We start from the raw sequence: 17,010 nt of genomic DNA on the forward strand, positions 1-17,010 counted from the left end.
AGCAGCTTGGGTCACTGCTGTGGCCCAGATTCAGTCCCTGGCCCAGGAACTTTTGCGTGCCGTGGGTGTGGCCAAAAAATAAAACAAACTTTTCTATGTGAAGGTGGCCGGTGAGTGACAGCAGTGCACAAATAGTGTCAGATTTCCTGGGGTGTCTTGGAGCAGCCAGAGACAACGAAACCTAGTTGAAGATGATTCTTTACTATAGTTTTTAAAAGTTCAACATTCTTTTTTTTTTAGTCGATTGCTTTTTATTTTTGTTTTATTTTACTTTATTTTGGTTTTTTTTAGAGTCGAATGAGCTACATATGGAGGTTCCCAGGCTAGGGGTCTAATGCGAGCTACAGCTGCCAGCCTATGCCACAGCCACAGCAATGCGGGATCTGAGCTGCTTCAGGGCAGTGTTGGATCCTTAACCCACTGAGTGAGGCCAGGGACCGAACCCACATCCTCATGGATACTACTTGGATTTGTTTCCGCTGTGCCACAATGAGAACTTCCAAAGCTCAGCATTGTTTTTTAACTTTTTTTTTTTTTTTTTTTTTTTTTTTTTTTTTTTTTTGCCTTGCCTTGCCCTGCCCATGGCATGCAGCAGTTCTCAGTTCAAGGATCAAACTCACAGCTATAACCAGAGCCAGAGCAGTGTCAGTGCTGGATCCTTGACCTGCTGAGCCACCGGGGAACGCCAATATCCTTTAAAAACCCTTAAGCATAGGACCTACTCTTCTCCTTAAGCACAGGAGGTAGGGCAAGGTGAAATGTGTTTTTGCATGCCTGTTTGCTAGACACAGTGGTTGCCATGTATTACCTTGTTTCAGCCTTGGAAGATAAGTGATCTGCCTTTTTTTTGTTTGTTTTGTTTTGTTTTTTTTGTCTTTTCGCCTTTTCTAGGGCTGCTCTCACAGCATATGGAGGTTCCCAGGCTAGGGGTCTAATAGGAGCTGTAGCCACCGGCCTACACCAGAGCCACAGCAACTCGGGATCCGAGCCTCGTCTGCAACCTACACCACAGCTCACAGCAACGCCGGGTCCTTAACCCACTGAGCAAGGGCAGGGATCGAACCTGCAACCTCATGGTTCCTAGTTGGATTCGTTAACCACTGCGCCACGACGGGAACTCCAAGTGGTCTGCCTTTTAATAAATGAGGAAACCAAACAAGATATGGGTGTAGGAATGAGAGGCCAACTCAACTTTTTAAGGGCCACATCTGTGGCACATGGAGGTTCCCAGGCTAGGCATTGAAATCAGGGCTGCAGCTGCCGGCCTACACCACAGTCAGAGTAATGCCAGATCCGAACCTCGTCTGCGACCTACACCACAGCTCACAGTCAGATCCTCAATCCATTGAGCATGGCCGGTGATCGAACCTGCATCCTCATGGGTACTAGTTGGATTCATTTCCGCTGAGCCGTAACGGGAACTCTGAGAGGCCTCTTGAAGGAAAGGGATGGTGGTGTGGCCTTTGGCAAGCCCAGATGGGGGGTGAGAGAGAGGTGGGCAAGAAGGGAAGGAAAGCTGTGGTTATCGCATACCTTTTATCAGACATGGAGTAACTCTGCAGGAACACCGGTTTGGCTGGAGCATGGAGGGCGTGAGAAACTCCACTTTTTAACCCTGCCTCTGGACCTGTAGTATGCGCTCAACCTTTCCATTAAGTTCCTTATTAGCTTTTTTTTGACTGTGAACGTTTCAAGTCTCTTTGTTTTGCCTCTCACACTGGAATGAGCGTTGCTGTAGCTTTGGTAACAGAAACAAAAGAGCGAAGAGACAGGGTAAGATAGGGATTTATCTCTGTGCCTTCCCCTCCAGCTTTTTTTTTTTTGGTTGTGCCTGAAGTATGCAGCAGTTCCATAGCCAGGGTTCAGGGTTCGAACTTGAGCCACAGCAGTGACAATGCTGGATCCTTCACTCTCTGTGTCACTAGGGAACTCCCTTTTAACCTTTTGAATAGTCACATGTGTAGAAAAAACAACGCTTTAAAAACGTGAATGAGTAGGAGTTCCTCTCGTGGTTCAGTGGTTAACGAACCTGACTAGTATCCATGAGGGTGCGGGTTCGATCCCTGTCCTTGCTCAGTGGGTTAAGGATCTGGCCTTGCCGTGAGCTGTAGGATCCCATGTTGCTGTGTCTGTTGTAGGCTGGCAGCTGCAGCTCCGATTTGACTTCTAGCCTGGGAACCTCCCTATGTTGTGGGTGTGGCCCTAAAAAGACATAATGACCAAAAAAAAAAAAAAAATGAATAGATTGTTCTGCCGAAATAACTCAAAGTGTGCTGGCCCATTTGTGGATGATATTGGCTAGATTTAGTCTTTCCATGTCTTCCATCTAAGGCCATTTAATTTGCTCTGGTTGTTGTAGGTCATTTGTCTTTAGCCAGAGAGTTAGTACTGGAATCATCTAATCCCCAGTTCTGACTAGAGGTTCTCATTAGGACATTTTGCCCTACCCTACTTTGATTCAGTGACTTGTTGTGTCAGCTTTTTCCAATCAGGAATTCTGATTTGGTTTTAATTTGCTTTGCCCCGTTAGTCACATCTATAAATTTGAGTTGCATTGGTTATAGAAAGTGATTTTGATGAAACTTCTAATGAGGACTAACCCTATCCCCTTGAAACAATGAGCTAAGTCCTGCCCTCAAGGAAAACTCCAGAGAAGACTGAAATATACACAACAATTTTTAAAGCAGCTTTAGATACTTTGCTTCATGAACATGCTTTACTAAAGTTCCCACTCCCAACGAGTGTCCATGAGGTTGTGGGATTTTTGTTTGTTTGTTTGTTTGTTTTTTGGGGTTTTTTTTTTGTCTTTTTGCTATTTCTTGAACTGCTTCCGCGGCATATGGAGGTTCCCAGGCTAGGGGTCGAATCGGAGCTGTAGCCACCAGCCTACGCCAGAGCCACAGCAACGCGGGATCCGAGCCGCGTCTGCAACCTACACCACAGCTCACGGCAACGCTGGATCCTTAACCCACTGAGCAAGGGCAGGGACCGAACCCGCAACCTCATGGTTCCTAGGCGGATTCGTTAACCACTGCGCCACGACGGGAACTCCAAGGTTGTGGGTTTGACCCCTGGCCTTGCTCAGTGGGTTGAGCTCCGGTGTTGGCACGAGCTGTGGTGTAGTTTGCAGACACAGCTCTGATCTGAGGTTGCTGTGGCTGTGGTGTAGGCCGGCAGTTGCAGCTCCTGTTCGACCCCCGGCCTGGGAACTTTCATATGCCACACGTGCACCCCTAAAAAAGATTTTTTAAAAAATGCTTTCCTTGGATGTGTATGTGATCATCAGAGCTGATCAGTTAACACCGTCCCCCTACAGCGAATCTATTTCGGTAGTAACGATGAAACGGAAGTGATAAAATAATGGCCACTGAAGACAGGGAAAAAAGCTTCTATATTTGAATGCATATTAGAACAGTAAACATTTTTATTTTTATTTTATTTATTTTATTTTTTTTTGTCTTTTGTCTTTTTTGTTGTTGTTGTTGTTGTTATTGTTGCTATTTCTTGGGCCGCTCCCACGGCATATGGAGGTTCCCAGGCTAGGGGTCTAATGGGAGCTGTAGCCACCGGCCTACACCAGAGCCACAGCAATGAGGGATCCGAGCCGTGTCTGCAACCTACACCACAGCTCACGGCAACGCCGGATCGTTAACCCACTGAGCAAGGGCAGGGATCGAACCCACAACCTCATGGTTCCTAGTCGGATTCGTGAACCACTGCGCCAGAACAGTAAACATTTTTAAATAAAATGTAGGAAAAGAAAAATTAGTGAATACTTCTCACTTTTTTTTTTTTTTTGGTCTTTATAGGGCCACACCCATGGCATATGGAAGTTCCCAGGCTAGGGGTCTAATCGGAGCTATAGCTGCTGACCTACACCACAGCTCACAGCAACGCTGGATCCTTAACCCACTCAGCAATGCCAGGGATCGAACCTGCAACCCTCATGATTCCTAGTGGGATTCATTTCCATTGCGCCATTGGGACTCCCACAAGTATTTTTTGAATAAAGGGAGAAGCTTAAGTACCTATGGTCTGTAAGTGTCATAGTAGCTTCTCTTTTAGAGCGTCGTAAATTCTGGTTATATTTGGCAAAAACTTCTGAAGATTTTCTTTGCAAAAATCAGATAAAATGGCCAAATTATAGCAAACATGGACATTATTTGGTCTATAGCTTTAATAAGTGTCCAGTTCTTGGTGAAAATGATACATTGTGTTTGATTTCTTCTGGCATCAGATCCTAGCATGTTTTGTCATTTCTCTAGCTATCTTCTTTGAAGTGGGTTTTTTTTCCTATATAGTTGATTTTCTTAAATTTTGTTGTTGAACGGTTAACAACATGAGTTATACTTTCTGTACATTGGTCCTCAAGGAGTTGTCCACATTAACTGCCATGAAACAAAATATTTATTAAGGAATAACTAAGAAACATGTAAAATAACAAAGATTTAAGTATACATTATGAAAGTGAACATTAACCACAGCAATTATTTCACTTAAGACCAGCAAAAGGTTGTTGCTGTTTTGGCAAGAATATTGTATCAGTGACATTGCTTCAAAGTGCAGGTGTATAGTGATAAAAGCAGACTCAATTTTTGGTCAGTTGATTATGGTTTTAAAATTATTTACAGCTCTCATGCACTTGTTGTCTCTGCTCAGGATAGACTCTTTCACTGTGTGCCACTTCTGCTTTAAGGTCACTGAGTGTAATTCTCCTCAGACAGGGCAAGTTTTCTCTCTGTCTGAACATAACTCTCTAGTTTCCTTTGCAAAGTCTTCATTCTCTCTATTAAAGTTACCCAGGTTTTGGTTCTGAGTCTTCTCTCTGTATTTATTTTATTTTTTTATTATTTATTTTGCCTTTTCTAGGGCCATTCCCGAGGCATATGGAGGTTCCCAGGCGAGGGGTCTAATTGGAGCTGTAGCCACCAGCCTACGCCAGAGCCACAGCAACGCAGGATCTGGGCTGAGTCTGCAACTTACACCACAGCTCAGGGCAACGCTGGATCCTTAACCCACTGAGCAAGGCCAGGGATCGAACCCACAACCTCATGGTTCCTAGTCGGACATGTTAACTACTGCGCCACGACGGGAACTCCTCTGTATTTTTTTTTAAGTAGATAATATATATTTCTGTGGCATTAAATGCAATCTGTATGCCACTGATTCCCATATATTTCTCTCCAACCTGATTTCTTTTCATCCCTGGGGCGTGGCCATCCAGGGACCTCCTTGAGGTCTGGCCACGAGGTGTTGCATGGATAACTAGGGGAACCAGCCAAGGCGGGGTTCCAGACACTCTGGCACATTGTCTCTTCCCTCATCTTCCACCCCAGCTAATGATACTGCCATCCTCCAAGAAACAGATAACTATACCCGCCACCGTCTGGCTCGTTACCCTGCCATGTTTATTCCTTCGGTAAAATAAAACATGGCTCTAACCTGTGTTCGTGGCCTGCTGGTGGTTTTGTCCTTCTTGGTAGTAAGTCCCATCGTTGAGTGACCTCCCTGTCAGAAATCAGTCCTTGTTTCAAAGGAAGGTGGCGCTGGGGTTTACTCCCGTTTTCTCTGAATGAAGTCCCACCATACAGAGCAAGGTCAGCAAGCCTTTTGGGTAAAAGGATGGGAAATGATAGTTTAGGTTTTGTAGGTCCTAATGTAACTAAGCAACTCTATGTGTCATTGTGGCAGGAAAGCAGCCAGAGTCAGTATATAAACAAACAAACATGACTGTGTTCAGTAAAACTGCACTTATAAAAGAGATGGCATCGTTGATAGCGGCATTGTTCACAGTAGCCAAAAGGTGGAAACATCAGTAGGTGAATGGATGAGGCAAATGTGGTATATCCATGAAGGAATATTATTCAGCCGTGAAAAGGAACGAACTTTTGATATGTGTTACAACATGGGCCTTGAAAACATGCTTATTAAGTAAGCCAAGGACAGATGGACAAAATACTATATGGTTCCACTTAAAAAAGATACCTAGAATAAGCACATTCATTGAAACAGAAGGTGGAATAGAGGTTACCAGGGAGTGTGTGAAGAGAGGGGTCATTGCTTAATGAGGATCAGGTTTCTGTTGGGGGTGGCGTTTTTGGGTACAAGTAGCGGTGACAGTTACACAACATTGTGACTGTACTTAATCTACTGAATTGCACAATTACAGATGGTTAAAGTGAAAAATATTGTGTTAATGGCTTTTTTACCAACATTTTACAGAATAAAAAGGAAATATAAAAATGGTGGGGTCAGCAAAGGCTGAGTTTGGCCCACTGACTTGGGGATTTAAAACTCTTGTCAGCATCTACTTAGCCTTTTGGTTTGCATGTTTCATATTCTAATCCTTAATTATCTGACTGTTCTCGGAGTAGTGCTTTATGTTCTTAAATGTTTAAGACCTGATCCTCAAGACGTATTTCCTTCTTTGACCTCAGCTTGTCACCCCAAAATTCATAGGTTGAAGCCCTAATCCTTCATTCGATGGTGTTTGGAGATGGGGCCTTTGGAAAGTAATTAGGCTATGAGGGTGAAGCGCTCATGGATGGGATTGGTGCTCTTATAAGAAGAGAGAGGAGTTCCTGTTGTGGCTCAGTGGAAAACAAACCTGACTAGTATCCATGAGGTCGCAGGTTTGATCCCCGGCCTCACTCGATGGGTTAAGGCTCCAGCCTTGCCGTGAGCTGTGGTATAAATCACAGAGGCGACTCGGCCTGTGCGGCTGTGGTGTAGACTGGCGGCTACAGCTCTGATTCAGCCCCTAGCCTGGGAACCTCCTCCGTATGCCGTGGGTATGGCCCTAAAAAGACAAAAAAGGGGGAGGAGCCAGAAATTGTGTAATGTACTGAGAAATGGTGCAAAAGTGAGGATACGGGAAGGAGGGACTGAATGGGCTGGCACTTTGATCTCCAGAACCGTGAGAAATAAATTTCTGTTTAAGGTGCCCTGTCTATAGTGTTATTGTTACAGCAGCCTGAACTGACAGAGATAACTTCCCTCGACAAGATGTAAGTCCCATGGCAGGGAGAGACCTTGTTTTGTTTCTGCTGCCTAGAGCAGCACCTGGGCTCTGATTCTTTTTGTCTTTTTAGGGCCACACCTGCGGCATATGGAAGTTCCCAGGCTAGGGATTGGATCAAAGTTGCAGTTCCCGGCCTACACCACAGCCACAGCAACGTGGGATCCTAATCCACTGAGCAAGGCCAGGGATCAAACCCAAATCCTCGTGAATACTAGTCGGGTCTTAACCTGCTGAGCCACAATGGGAACTCCTGGCCTGTGATCCCTTTATACCAAGAATTCAGCCTTCTTCCTGCCACAGCACACTGGAGACTTATCAGTAGCCTGTTCAGAGCAGCAGTGATTCTCAACCTTGCTATCATTCTCTCTCTCTTTTTTTTTTTTGGCTGCGCCTATGGCATGTTGAAGTTCCTGGGCCAGGGATCAAACCCATGCCACAACAGTGACCTGAGCCACTGCAGTGACAACGCCGGATCCTTAACCAGCTATGCCACAAGAGAACCCCAACCTTGCTATATCATTCTTGTGCATTCTTCATTGTGAGAAGAAAAAGTTCCTTTTGCTTTTTTTTTTTTTTTTTTTTTTTTTTTTTATGGCCACACCTGCAGCATATGCAAGTTCCTAGGCTAGGGGGTCAAATCAGAGCCATAGCTGCCAGCCACAGCAATGCCAGCTCCAAGCTGCATCTGCAGCCTACACTCTAGCTTGGGGCAATCCTGGACCTTTAACTCACCAAGCAAGGCCAGGGTTCGAACCCGCATCCTCATGGATACTAGTTGGGCTCTTAACTTGATGAGCCACAATGGATACTCCAGAAAAAATAGTTTCGGTGAAGAAAAATAGCCTCCGTACCCACCCGTTTGTTTCGGTACCGGTGGAAGGTTGGTGTAGTAGTAGTTGTGCCGAGATTGGAGAGAGTGGAGGGGGAAGGGGTTATCACAGCCCTGAGAAAAGTAATGACAGGATCTGGTTAACAGTACCGAGCAGCTCGGGAGCTGGTGATCAGTAACCACATTTCCTGTCCTTTTTTGTTTAGTACATTCAGCTACTTTTTCTTAGGCTTATTCGAAAGTAAATAGATAACCTGGGATATATTATCGAGATCTTTTTAGTTCCAAACAAGAGGTAGCTGAGCTTCACAGTTAAGCGTTAGGTTTCACGAGTCCCCAGCTGTCACTAACTGGTTAACCGTGAGCAAGTTAGTTCACCTCAGCTTTCTCTTCCTCGGCATTTTCTGTAAAATGCACTTGCCAGTTTGCCCACTTCATAGGGTAAATGCCTGCAGTGGCTAAAATAGTGCCTCCATAGAAACGTTCAATAAAATGTCAGTTGTTGTTAGTATATTCTGGTTCCTTGTAGTGACCTGTGACGTCTCCTGGAGGGAAAAGTGGAAGGGAGAGGCGTTGAGAGTGTGAGACCAGTATTCTGTGCTTGTCCCTGCGGAGAGCGATGGAACTTGAGGGTGACCACTTGCCTCAAACGTACCTGCACTCTGTTTATCTTGTCCGCACTCTCCGGTTATCCGAGAGCACGTGCGGAACAGCACTGCTTAGTGTTCTTCTGATGGGGACATCACGTGTGCGGTTTGGTTTTGTTTTTGGTTTTTTTTTTTTTTTTTTTTTTTTTTTAACACTGGTGGAAAGGTAATGCAAGGGAAAAGTTGAACAAGCCAGTTTTCACCTTGAAAGTTGTTGTTCTTATCTTACTGCTGTTTGTGAAACAATTTGCTGAAGCAGCAGAAAATTTCAGTTAGGAGTTCCCACGGTGGGTCAAGAATCCTGCATTGCTGCAGCTGTGGTATAGGTTGCAGCTGAGATTTACTCCCCGCCGGGGGACTTCCATATGCCTCATGTGCGGCCATTTAAAAAAAAAAAAAAGAAAGGAAAAAGAAACTTTCAGTTAGCATGAGAATTTGGGAGCATTCTATTTCCTGCTTTGGTCATCAGAGTAATAGGACACTGGTTTTGGCCTCTGGGCGCTTCCCTCTAGTGTGAGAGACAGGCCATCAGAGCAGTGATTTAGAGTCTGTGGGTGTTACTGTCCAGCAGTAATCTAGGAGTTGGGAGTTCCCCATGGTGCAGCGGGGTTAAGGACCTGGCTTTGTCATTGCAGCAGCTTGGGTTTTTGTTGTGTGGGTTTGATCCTTGGCCCAGGAACTTCCATGTGCCGCAGTGTGGCAGAAACAACAGAGATAATCTAAGAATGCAAGGAAAAGGTGAGAATCTGGGACCGAAGGATAGATTTACCCAACCCTTAGAGAATTTGAGCTAGACCCCAGCAGGGTAGGCTGGGTTTGGAGAGAGAGAAAAGGAGAAACTCCCTATTCTTATGGATTATTTCCTGCCAAGCTGTTGTGAATGCCCTCATGAAGAACAGCCTGGTTGGACTATGGAGTGCATCTGGAAAGGAGAAATAGAAGATGAGAGATACTGAAATGAGACTGAGCAGCATAGGACCCAAAATGCCAGGTTGAAGAAATTCATACCTCTGTCAGTGGGTTTGTGCCACAAGTGAGAATATATCAGCTATGTTTTCTGTATCCATTTTTCCTGTAGCATCACTAGAGCGGAGAACAGAATTGTGAAGATCAATTAAGAAATTATGGGAGTTCCTGTTGTGGCGCAGTGGTTAACGAATCCAACTAGGAACCATGAGGTTACGGGTTTGGTCCCTGGCCTTGCTCAGTGGGTTAACGATCTGGCGTTGCCGTGAGCTGTGGTGTAGGTCGCAGACGCGGCTCGGACCCCACGTTGCTGTGGCTCTGGCATAGGCCAGTGGCTACAGCTCCCATTAGACCCCTAGCCTGGTAACCTCCATATGCCGCAGAAGTGGCCCAAGAAATGGCAAAAAGACAAAAATAAAAATAAAAATAAAAAAAATTAAAAAAAAAAAAGAAAGAAATTATGGGAGTTCCTGTTGTGGCTCAGTGGTTAATGAATCCCACTAGGAACCATGAGGTTGCGGGTTCGATCCCTGGCCTTGCTCAGTAGGTTAAGGATCTGGCGTTGCCACGAGCTATGGTGTGTATGTCGCAGATGCAGCTCAGATCTGGCGTGGTTGTGGTTCTGGTGTAGGCCGGCGGCTGCAGCTCCAATTGGACCCCTACCCTGGGAACCTCCATATGCCATGGGAGCACCCAAGAAATGGCCAAAAAAAAAAAATGGGCGTTCCTGTTTTGGCTCAGCCCGTTAAGAACCTAACGCTGTTTCTCTGAGGATGTGAGTTCCATCCCTGGCCTCGCTTAGTGGATTAAGGATCTGGTGTTGCTGTGCCTGTGGCATAGGCCTCAGCTGTAGCTCAAATTTGACCCCTAGCCGGGGAATTTCCATAAGCTGCTAGTGCAGCTGTTAAAAAATAAAAAGTAGTCATTTAGGTCTGTGATAATAAGAACTAAGTTAATGCAGTGGAACAAAGGGAGAAGGCCTTTTAAAAATGACCTATAGGATTTGGTGTCTGGGATATAGGCAATTAGTTGCAGGGATCAATATCGGCCCCCCCCCCTTTTTTTTACCTTGTTGGATTTGTGATGATAGTAAGTCATCCAACTTGGAGCCGTCCTACATTCTTTGAACAAATACTTACTGAGGACCAACCTCACCAGGGCTCTGGGATACATGGGGGTTGACACTGACAGATGTCCCTGTGCTCCTGGAGCTTGCAATCTCGTGGGCGTGGATGACAGACATCACAGAGCTGTCATCGCACCTCCAGGAACCTCACAGGAGTAGAGGCTGGGAGGTTAGGGTTGGTGGGCTGTGGTCCGTGTGAGGCACTACAAGGCAGTACAGCTGGATCCAAGAGTGAGGCCCGAGCAGGCTGGAGAGGTGGTCAGGAGACCCGCCGGCAGGTGAAGGCTGCGGTAGCAAATCTGAGTGTGCGTTGCAGAGTGGGTGGTTGACAGGAAGTGTGTGTGGTGGACAGAAAGCAGAACTCTGGGGCGTGGTAGGAGGAGAAGCAGGGGAGCTGAAAGCAAGCTGGTCGGAGAAGTGGGAGAAGGAAAAGCGAAGGCCCAGGACAGGAGTGGCAGCCTCCTCCTACCAGGCTAGAAGGGAACACTCCTGGAGAGGGTATTGACTTTGGCACTGAGGATTTTGGTGACCTTCAAGCACTAACAGGGTTTTAAGAGATTGAGGAGCAAGACTGGGTGGTTAAGAGGTAAGGGCTATACATCACCCACTTCAGAAGCTGCTCGTGAAAGCACGTCACGTAGCTTTAACATTTAAAAAAAAATTTTTATATTCCTTTTCCTGCTACACCCACAGCATATGCGAGTTCTCGGGCCAAGGAGTGAAGCCGAGCCGCACGTGCGGCCTGTGCCACAGCAGCAACAGTGCTGGATCCTTGACCCACTGCACCAGGCTGGGGTCGAACCAGAGCCCCCCCAGAGACAAGCCAGATCATTAATCCGCTGTATGCAGCGGGAGCTCTGCTTTGTGTAGTTTTTATTTTTTATGGTTTTTTGTTTTTTCCATTATAGCTGATTTACCCTGTTTTGTCAGTTTCTCCTGTACAGCAGCATGACTCGGTCAAACATCTGTATGTGTGTGTATGCGTGTATATTCGTTTCCTCACTTTGCCCTCCACGTTCCATCACAACGGACTAGATGGAGTTCTCTGTGCAGTACATGCAGCTGGATCTCACCGCTAATCCACACTCGATAGAGTTTGTAAACTGTATTTGCCCATTTATACTTTTCTACTCAGCTAAGAGGATCAATCTTATGGTGTGTTTCAGATGAAAAAAAAGATATTGACCATGAAACGGTGGTTGAAGAACAGATCATTGGCGAGAACTCGCCTCCTGATTATTCCGAGTACATGACAGGAAAGAAACTTCCTCCCGGAGGAATACCCGGCATCGACCTCTCAGATCCCAAACAACTCGCAGAATTTGCTAGGTAAGTTACAAGAACCTTTCCTTTCTTTTAATTAAAGAAATTGCTTGAGTGTTGCCTGCTGTGGTTTTTGTGCCTAAGTTATGATAATGGTTTATACTCTTGCTCTGGGGAAGCTTCTGAAGACAAAAGCAATTGGTTTTTATTTTTAGTGTTCACTGTTCTACTAATGTGAGTGGCACCGTTTTAGATCCCTTGCAGAGAGTAAGATGAAGCAGATCTATACTCTTTAATTCCATAATTGACGTTGCTTTTGAATAAAAACAGTGGCACATAACTTGTTTGGAAATGGATGTCTTCACGCTACCTCCTGGCCTGTCTACATTTTGCATGTGTGTGTGTTGTCCTGGTCTCAAGCTGCTGGAGGCCCGGGTCTGGACTAGGTTCGTACACCTGACCTCTGGAGTTCCCATCTCAGCTTGTCATCACTTAGGCTCCCAGTGTTTTGTTCATTTAAACTGGCACCACACAGGAAAAGATGAGATGTTTACGGCTGGGCCTGCTGTACTGACTGTCCAAGGTGAGGAACAGAAGGGAAGCTCTGAACCCATCTGCTGTTTGTTTTGCCTGAAACTGATGGGATTCCTACAGAAACCTTAGCCCCTTTTACATTATTTTTCGAGTACTCTTTGGCAGTTTTTACAGGGACATGGGAGAAGGCACACAGGTGTCAAATTTTAAATAAAAGGAAATGAGCTAGTTAAATCTAGAGCAGAAGGCCTGCTCCTGCCCTGCCTGAAGTTGAATGGAGCCTGGAACAGCCTGGGACGGCCGGGGGCAAGGACAGGCCCTAAGGAGGAAGTGCCTGTGCTCCTGTCCTTCCAGCAGAAGAGGGCGCCTTCCTTTTCTTTCCCTTGAGAGCGGAGCAGAGTAGGAAAGAGCTGGAGACACGGGGCATCCTGGTTTCTCTCAGCCCGCCCGGACAGGGGGGCAGCCTCCCATCGTTTGGAGCCTCAGTTACCCCATGTGTCATGTGGGTGTACGGATCCCATTGTGCTTGATAAAGGGGCTTCTCCTTCTCCTTTCCAGTGTATAAACGTTAATTTATTTCCAATTTATCATGACTGTTTAAGAAGTTCGGTCTCCCTCTTTTTTTTTTTTTTTTTTTTTTTTTTTGTCTTTGTCTTTTTAGGGCCACACCTGCGGCACATGGAGTTTCCCAGGCTAGGGGTCTAATCGGAGCTACAGCTGCCGGCCTACACCACAGCCACAGCAACACCAGATCCGAGCCATGTCTGTGACCTACACCACAGCTCATGGCAACGCCGGATCCTTAACCCACTGAGCGAAGCCAGGGTTTGAACCTGCAACCTCATGGGTCCTAGTCGGATTCGTTTCCACTGTGCCACGACAGGAACCCCTCTGAATGATACTGTGTTCCAACCTTTAATGCTATTCATATTTTAAATGCAGGTATGTGAATTGAATGTTAACTGCCCTGCTCTCCTCTCAAAACATACAAGGAAAAAGTGGAATTTGTAGGATAACATAGTGAGCAGTGAGGTTAAGAGTTTGGGGACAGATAGAGCCAAACGTCATTGCTGTGTTGAACGGTGTCATGTGTTGGTCACATCTCCCTGTGGTGCTCAGATTCAGTGGGGGTGGGGGCTGCTGTCCCGGGGCGGAGATGGGGAGCCCAGGAGTCAGGGGAAGCTTTGTGGAAGGACTGGCATTTGACCTGGGCCTCGAAGAACTGGGAGTTGTGACGGGTGGCGGGGCCTGCGTCCTGGAACCACACAAGCCCAGAGTACACGTGCACTGTCCAGTATATCTCAGAAAACAAAAGGAGTCAAATCTGGCTGTGAATTAAGGTGCTTACAGGGAAATGATTGAGTTTAGGTAAATGTAAACCAAACCATTAAAGCCTGTAAACACTGGACCAAGATAAAATAGGGTCTTTTTAGTATGTAGGGCACAGCTGGTGAAGCGGGGGGCGGTGTATGATCAGTGATTTAATTTGAGAGAATTACTTTTCCCTGTATCCAGGCTGGATGAGTACATGTACCACAGGAAGTGGGAGAGGCCAGTTAAACAAGAGCCCGTGAGGGCCGGGGCGGGGGTGGGGGGTGGGGGTTTCAGACGGTAAATGGGACAGAGATGACAGGAAAGGGCGGAAAAGACTGAGAAGCTGGTGGGCTGTGCATCTAGAGAGGAGGAGTCAGTGCACATTAAAAGCCTGACTCCTAAGTGACAGGAAGCTGGGAGAGGGTGCTGGTTTGGGGCTCAGGGTCGGCAGCGTTTGGTTTTCCATGGTAAGGAAACATTGAAACATCGACTTGAGGAAGATTCAGGAAGCAAGTCGGGGCTCGCAGCATCGGGGAGGGGTGGGGGGACAGAGACTTGGGAGGGTCCTTCTGTTCAGAACCAGTGATGGAACCCAAAGTTTACTCAGACAGGTGTAAGTACAGCATTTGCAAAAGTCTGTGGAGGGAGTTCCCATCGTGGCGCAGGGGAAAAAAATCCGACTAGGACCCATGAGGTTGCAGGTTTGATCCCTAGCCTCACTCAGTGGGTTAAGGATCCAGTGTTGCTGTGAGCTGTGGTGTAGGTCACAGATCCTGCGTTGTTGTGACTGTGGTGTAGCCTGGCAGCTGCAGCTCCAGTTTGATCCCTACCCTAGTAACTTCCATATGCTGCAGTATAGCCCTAAAAAGCGCCCCCCCTCCCAAAAAAAAGGCCAGTGGAGTTTCCAGAAGGGCCAAGAAAAGGTGGAATAAAGTTTCTCTAAGTTATATATCATCAAATAATTTCAGGGCGTTCCTGTGGTGGCTCAGCAGAAATGAACCTAACTAGTACCCATGAGGAGGTAGGTTCCATCCCTGGCCTCGCTCAGTGGGTTAACAGGATCCAGCGTTGTCATGAGCTGTGGTGTTGGTTACAGACGTGGCCTGGATCCCGAGTGGCTGTGGCATGGGCCTGTGGCTACAGCTCTGTTTCGACTTCTAGTGTGGGAATTTCCTCATGCTGTTGGGGTGGCCCTAAAAAATGATTATAATTGTAATAATAATTTCACTGTAGGAGCAGAGGGCTGAGGCAAGGTTTTGCGGAGAGATGGAACCTGCGGGCATCGAGCAGTAGACGTAATTCGCGTCGTCCAGCCTTGCTGGAGAATTGGGGCAGCTGATCTTAGAGCTTGTCCCTAGTCCTCTGAATAGCCAGTCCTGGATGTTTGAGCGCTGAACTCGGGAGGCACGCGTCGCTGTTTGGAAATAGAAGCCTCTGCAGTGAAGTGCCCTACCTCTGCGTTAGGCTGCCTTGAACCTTCCTCCTCGGGAAGGGGACCACCCACAGGGGCAGGGACCCGACCGCCGGCTATTCGTGACATTTCAAAACACCACGGAAAAAGAACCTAAAAGCTTCTAGGGAGAGAAGATAGGTCACCTACAAAAGAATGATAATTAGGCCTGAATGGTAATTTTCTTCAACAGCAGTAGATAATTAGAAGACAGCAGAGCAGGGTTTCGAGATTTCTGAGGGGGGATTACTGTAAACAGGGAGTTCCTGACCCAGAAGGTATTCGTCCGGTACAAGGGCAGAGCGTGGCCGTTCGGGAGGCCCAGACTTGAGTGTTGTGTGCATGCACCCTTCTGAAGAGCTTACTTGAGGGTGCCCTCCATAAAACGAGGGCGCATCACAAGGAAAACAGCCTAAAGAATATACTGGAAAGAAGGCCGAGAGGACTGGAGAACTTGTGCGGTTTAGAATAGGAAGTCCGTGGCGTGTAGGAATTTCTTCAAGAAAGTGAGTAAGCGAGTTCCCGTCGTGGTGCAGTGGTTGACGGATCTGACTAGGAACCATGAGGTTGCGGGTTCGATCCCTGACCTTGCTCAGTGGGTTAAGGATCTGCCGTTGCCATGAGCTGTGGTGTAGGTTGCAGATGTGGCTCGGATCCCGCGTTGCTGTGGCTCTGATGTAGACCGGTGGCTGCAGCTCCGATTCGACCCCTAGCCTGGGAACCTCCATATGCCGTGGGAGCAGCCCAAGAAATGGCAAAAAGACCAAAAAAAAAAAAGAAAGAAAGAAAGAAAGAAAATGAGTAAGAGGCTGGAAGATCTTAGTATTGTGAGAAAGAGTCTTCTGAAAAAGAGAAGATAATCAGAAACTCCCTGAGAAGGGTGGCAGGGCTAAGAAAACCATGGCCTAAGAGGGGGCATGATTTTGGTGATGGTTAAAGAGAAAGAAAACTCCCTTGCCCTCGGTCTAGAAAAATTCTATCCTTGGTACTGAAGCTGCTGTATTGGACTTGTATGTAAATCAGGAAGTATGATCCTAGCACATGGTAAACTCCATACAGGAAGCAATGTTTATTTTCTTTTACACCTGCCAAAGGCTTCCTCTTGGACACAGTAGAATAAAGTCTTGCTCATCTTAACAGTATGTACAAAGGGAAGGTACAGGGTTTGGGCCTTGTGAGTTGGGCCCATTTTCCACAGTATCTCTTGAGAAGATGATTTAAGGTAAAACTTAATAACTCTGTTTACGCATTGGGCAGTGGTGATGGTCAGAAATATTTGAGCCTAGCACGTTTTGAGACTGTAACACCTGTGCATAGGATTTTTCAGAGGCCGCAGAATTAGTGACAGGGACTCTGAAAGCTGGAAGCAGAAACACCCAAGTTCCACGCTCTCAGGACAGACAGTCCCCGTCTTCCTTGCTTATAAAAACCCACAGAGCAGAGTTCCTGTCGCGGCTCAGTGGTAACAAACCCGACTAGTATCTATGAGGACGCAGGTTTGATCCCTGGCCTCTCTCAGTGGGTTAAGAATCCGGTGTTGCTGTGAGCTGTGGTGTAGGTTGCAGACACGGCTCAGATCCCACATTGCTGTGGCTGTGGCTGTGGCGTAGGCTGGCACCTGAGGCTCCGATTCAACCCCAGCCTAGGAATTGCCATATCCCGAAAGCGTGGCCCTCAAAAGAAGAAAAAGGTCAGTGGATGGGACCTGGAGAATTCTGTTTCCTGATAACTTCTGTGCATTTTTCATTAACTAAACTTAGCCCTTTGGAAACCTGTGGTTCAGAAGATCAGAATAACGAGCGGTCAGTGGTCTGCTCGGGTCTCTCCTAAGTTGGTAGTTGTTGTTGACAATCCGCCTTG

General features: G+C 46.7%; 1 protein-coding gene across 1 annotated transcript in view; it reads left to right on the forward strand.

Moving 5' to 3' along the window:
• Positions 1-17,010, forward strand: part of YY1 (YY1 transcription factor) — a 38,532-nt gene that overhangs the window by 8,588 nt on the left and 12,934 nt on the right. Inside the window, exon 2 of the mRNA XM_021099699.1 lies at positions 11,756-11,918. Within this exon, the coding sequence (XP_020955358.1) occupies positions 11,756-11,918 (163 nt within the window). The remainder of the gene's footprint in view (positions 1-11,755; positions 11,919-17,010) is intronic.

Source organism: Sus scrofa, chromosome 7 (assembly GCF_000003025.6).
Source record: "Sus scrofa isolate TJ Tabasco breed Duroc chromosome 7, Sscrofa11.1, whole genome shotgun sequence".
Taxonomy (NCBI): Eukaryota; Metazoa; Chordata; class Mammalia; order Artiodactyla; family Suidae; genus Sus; species Sus scrofa.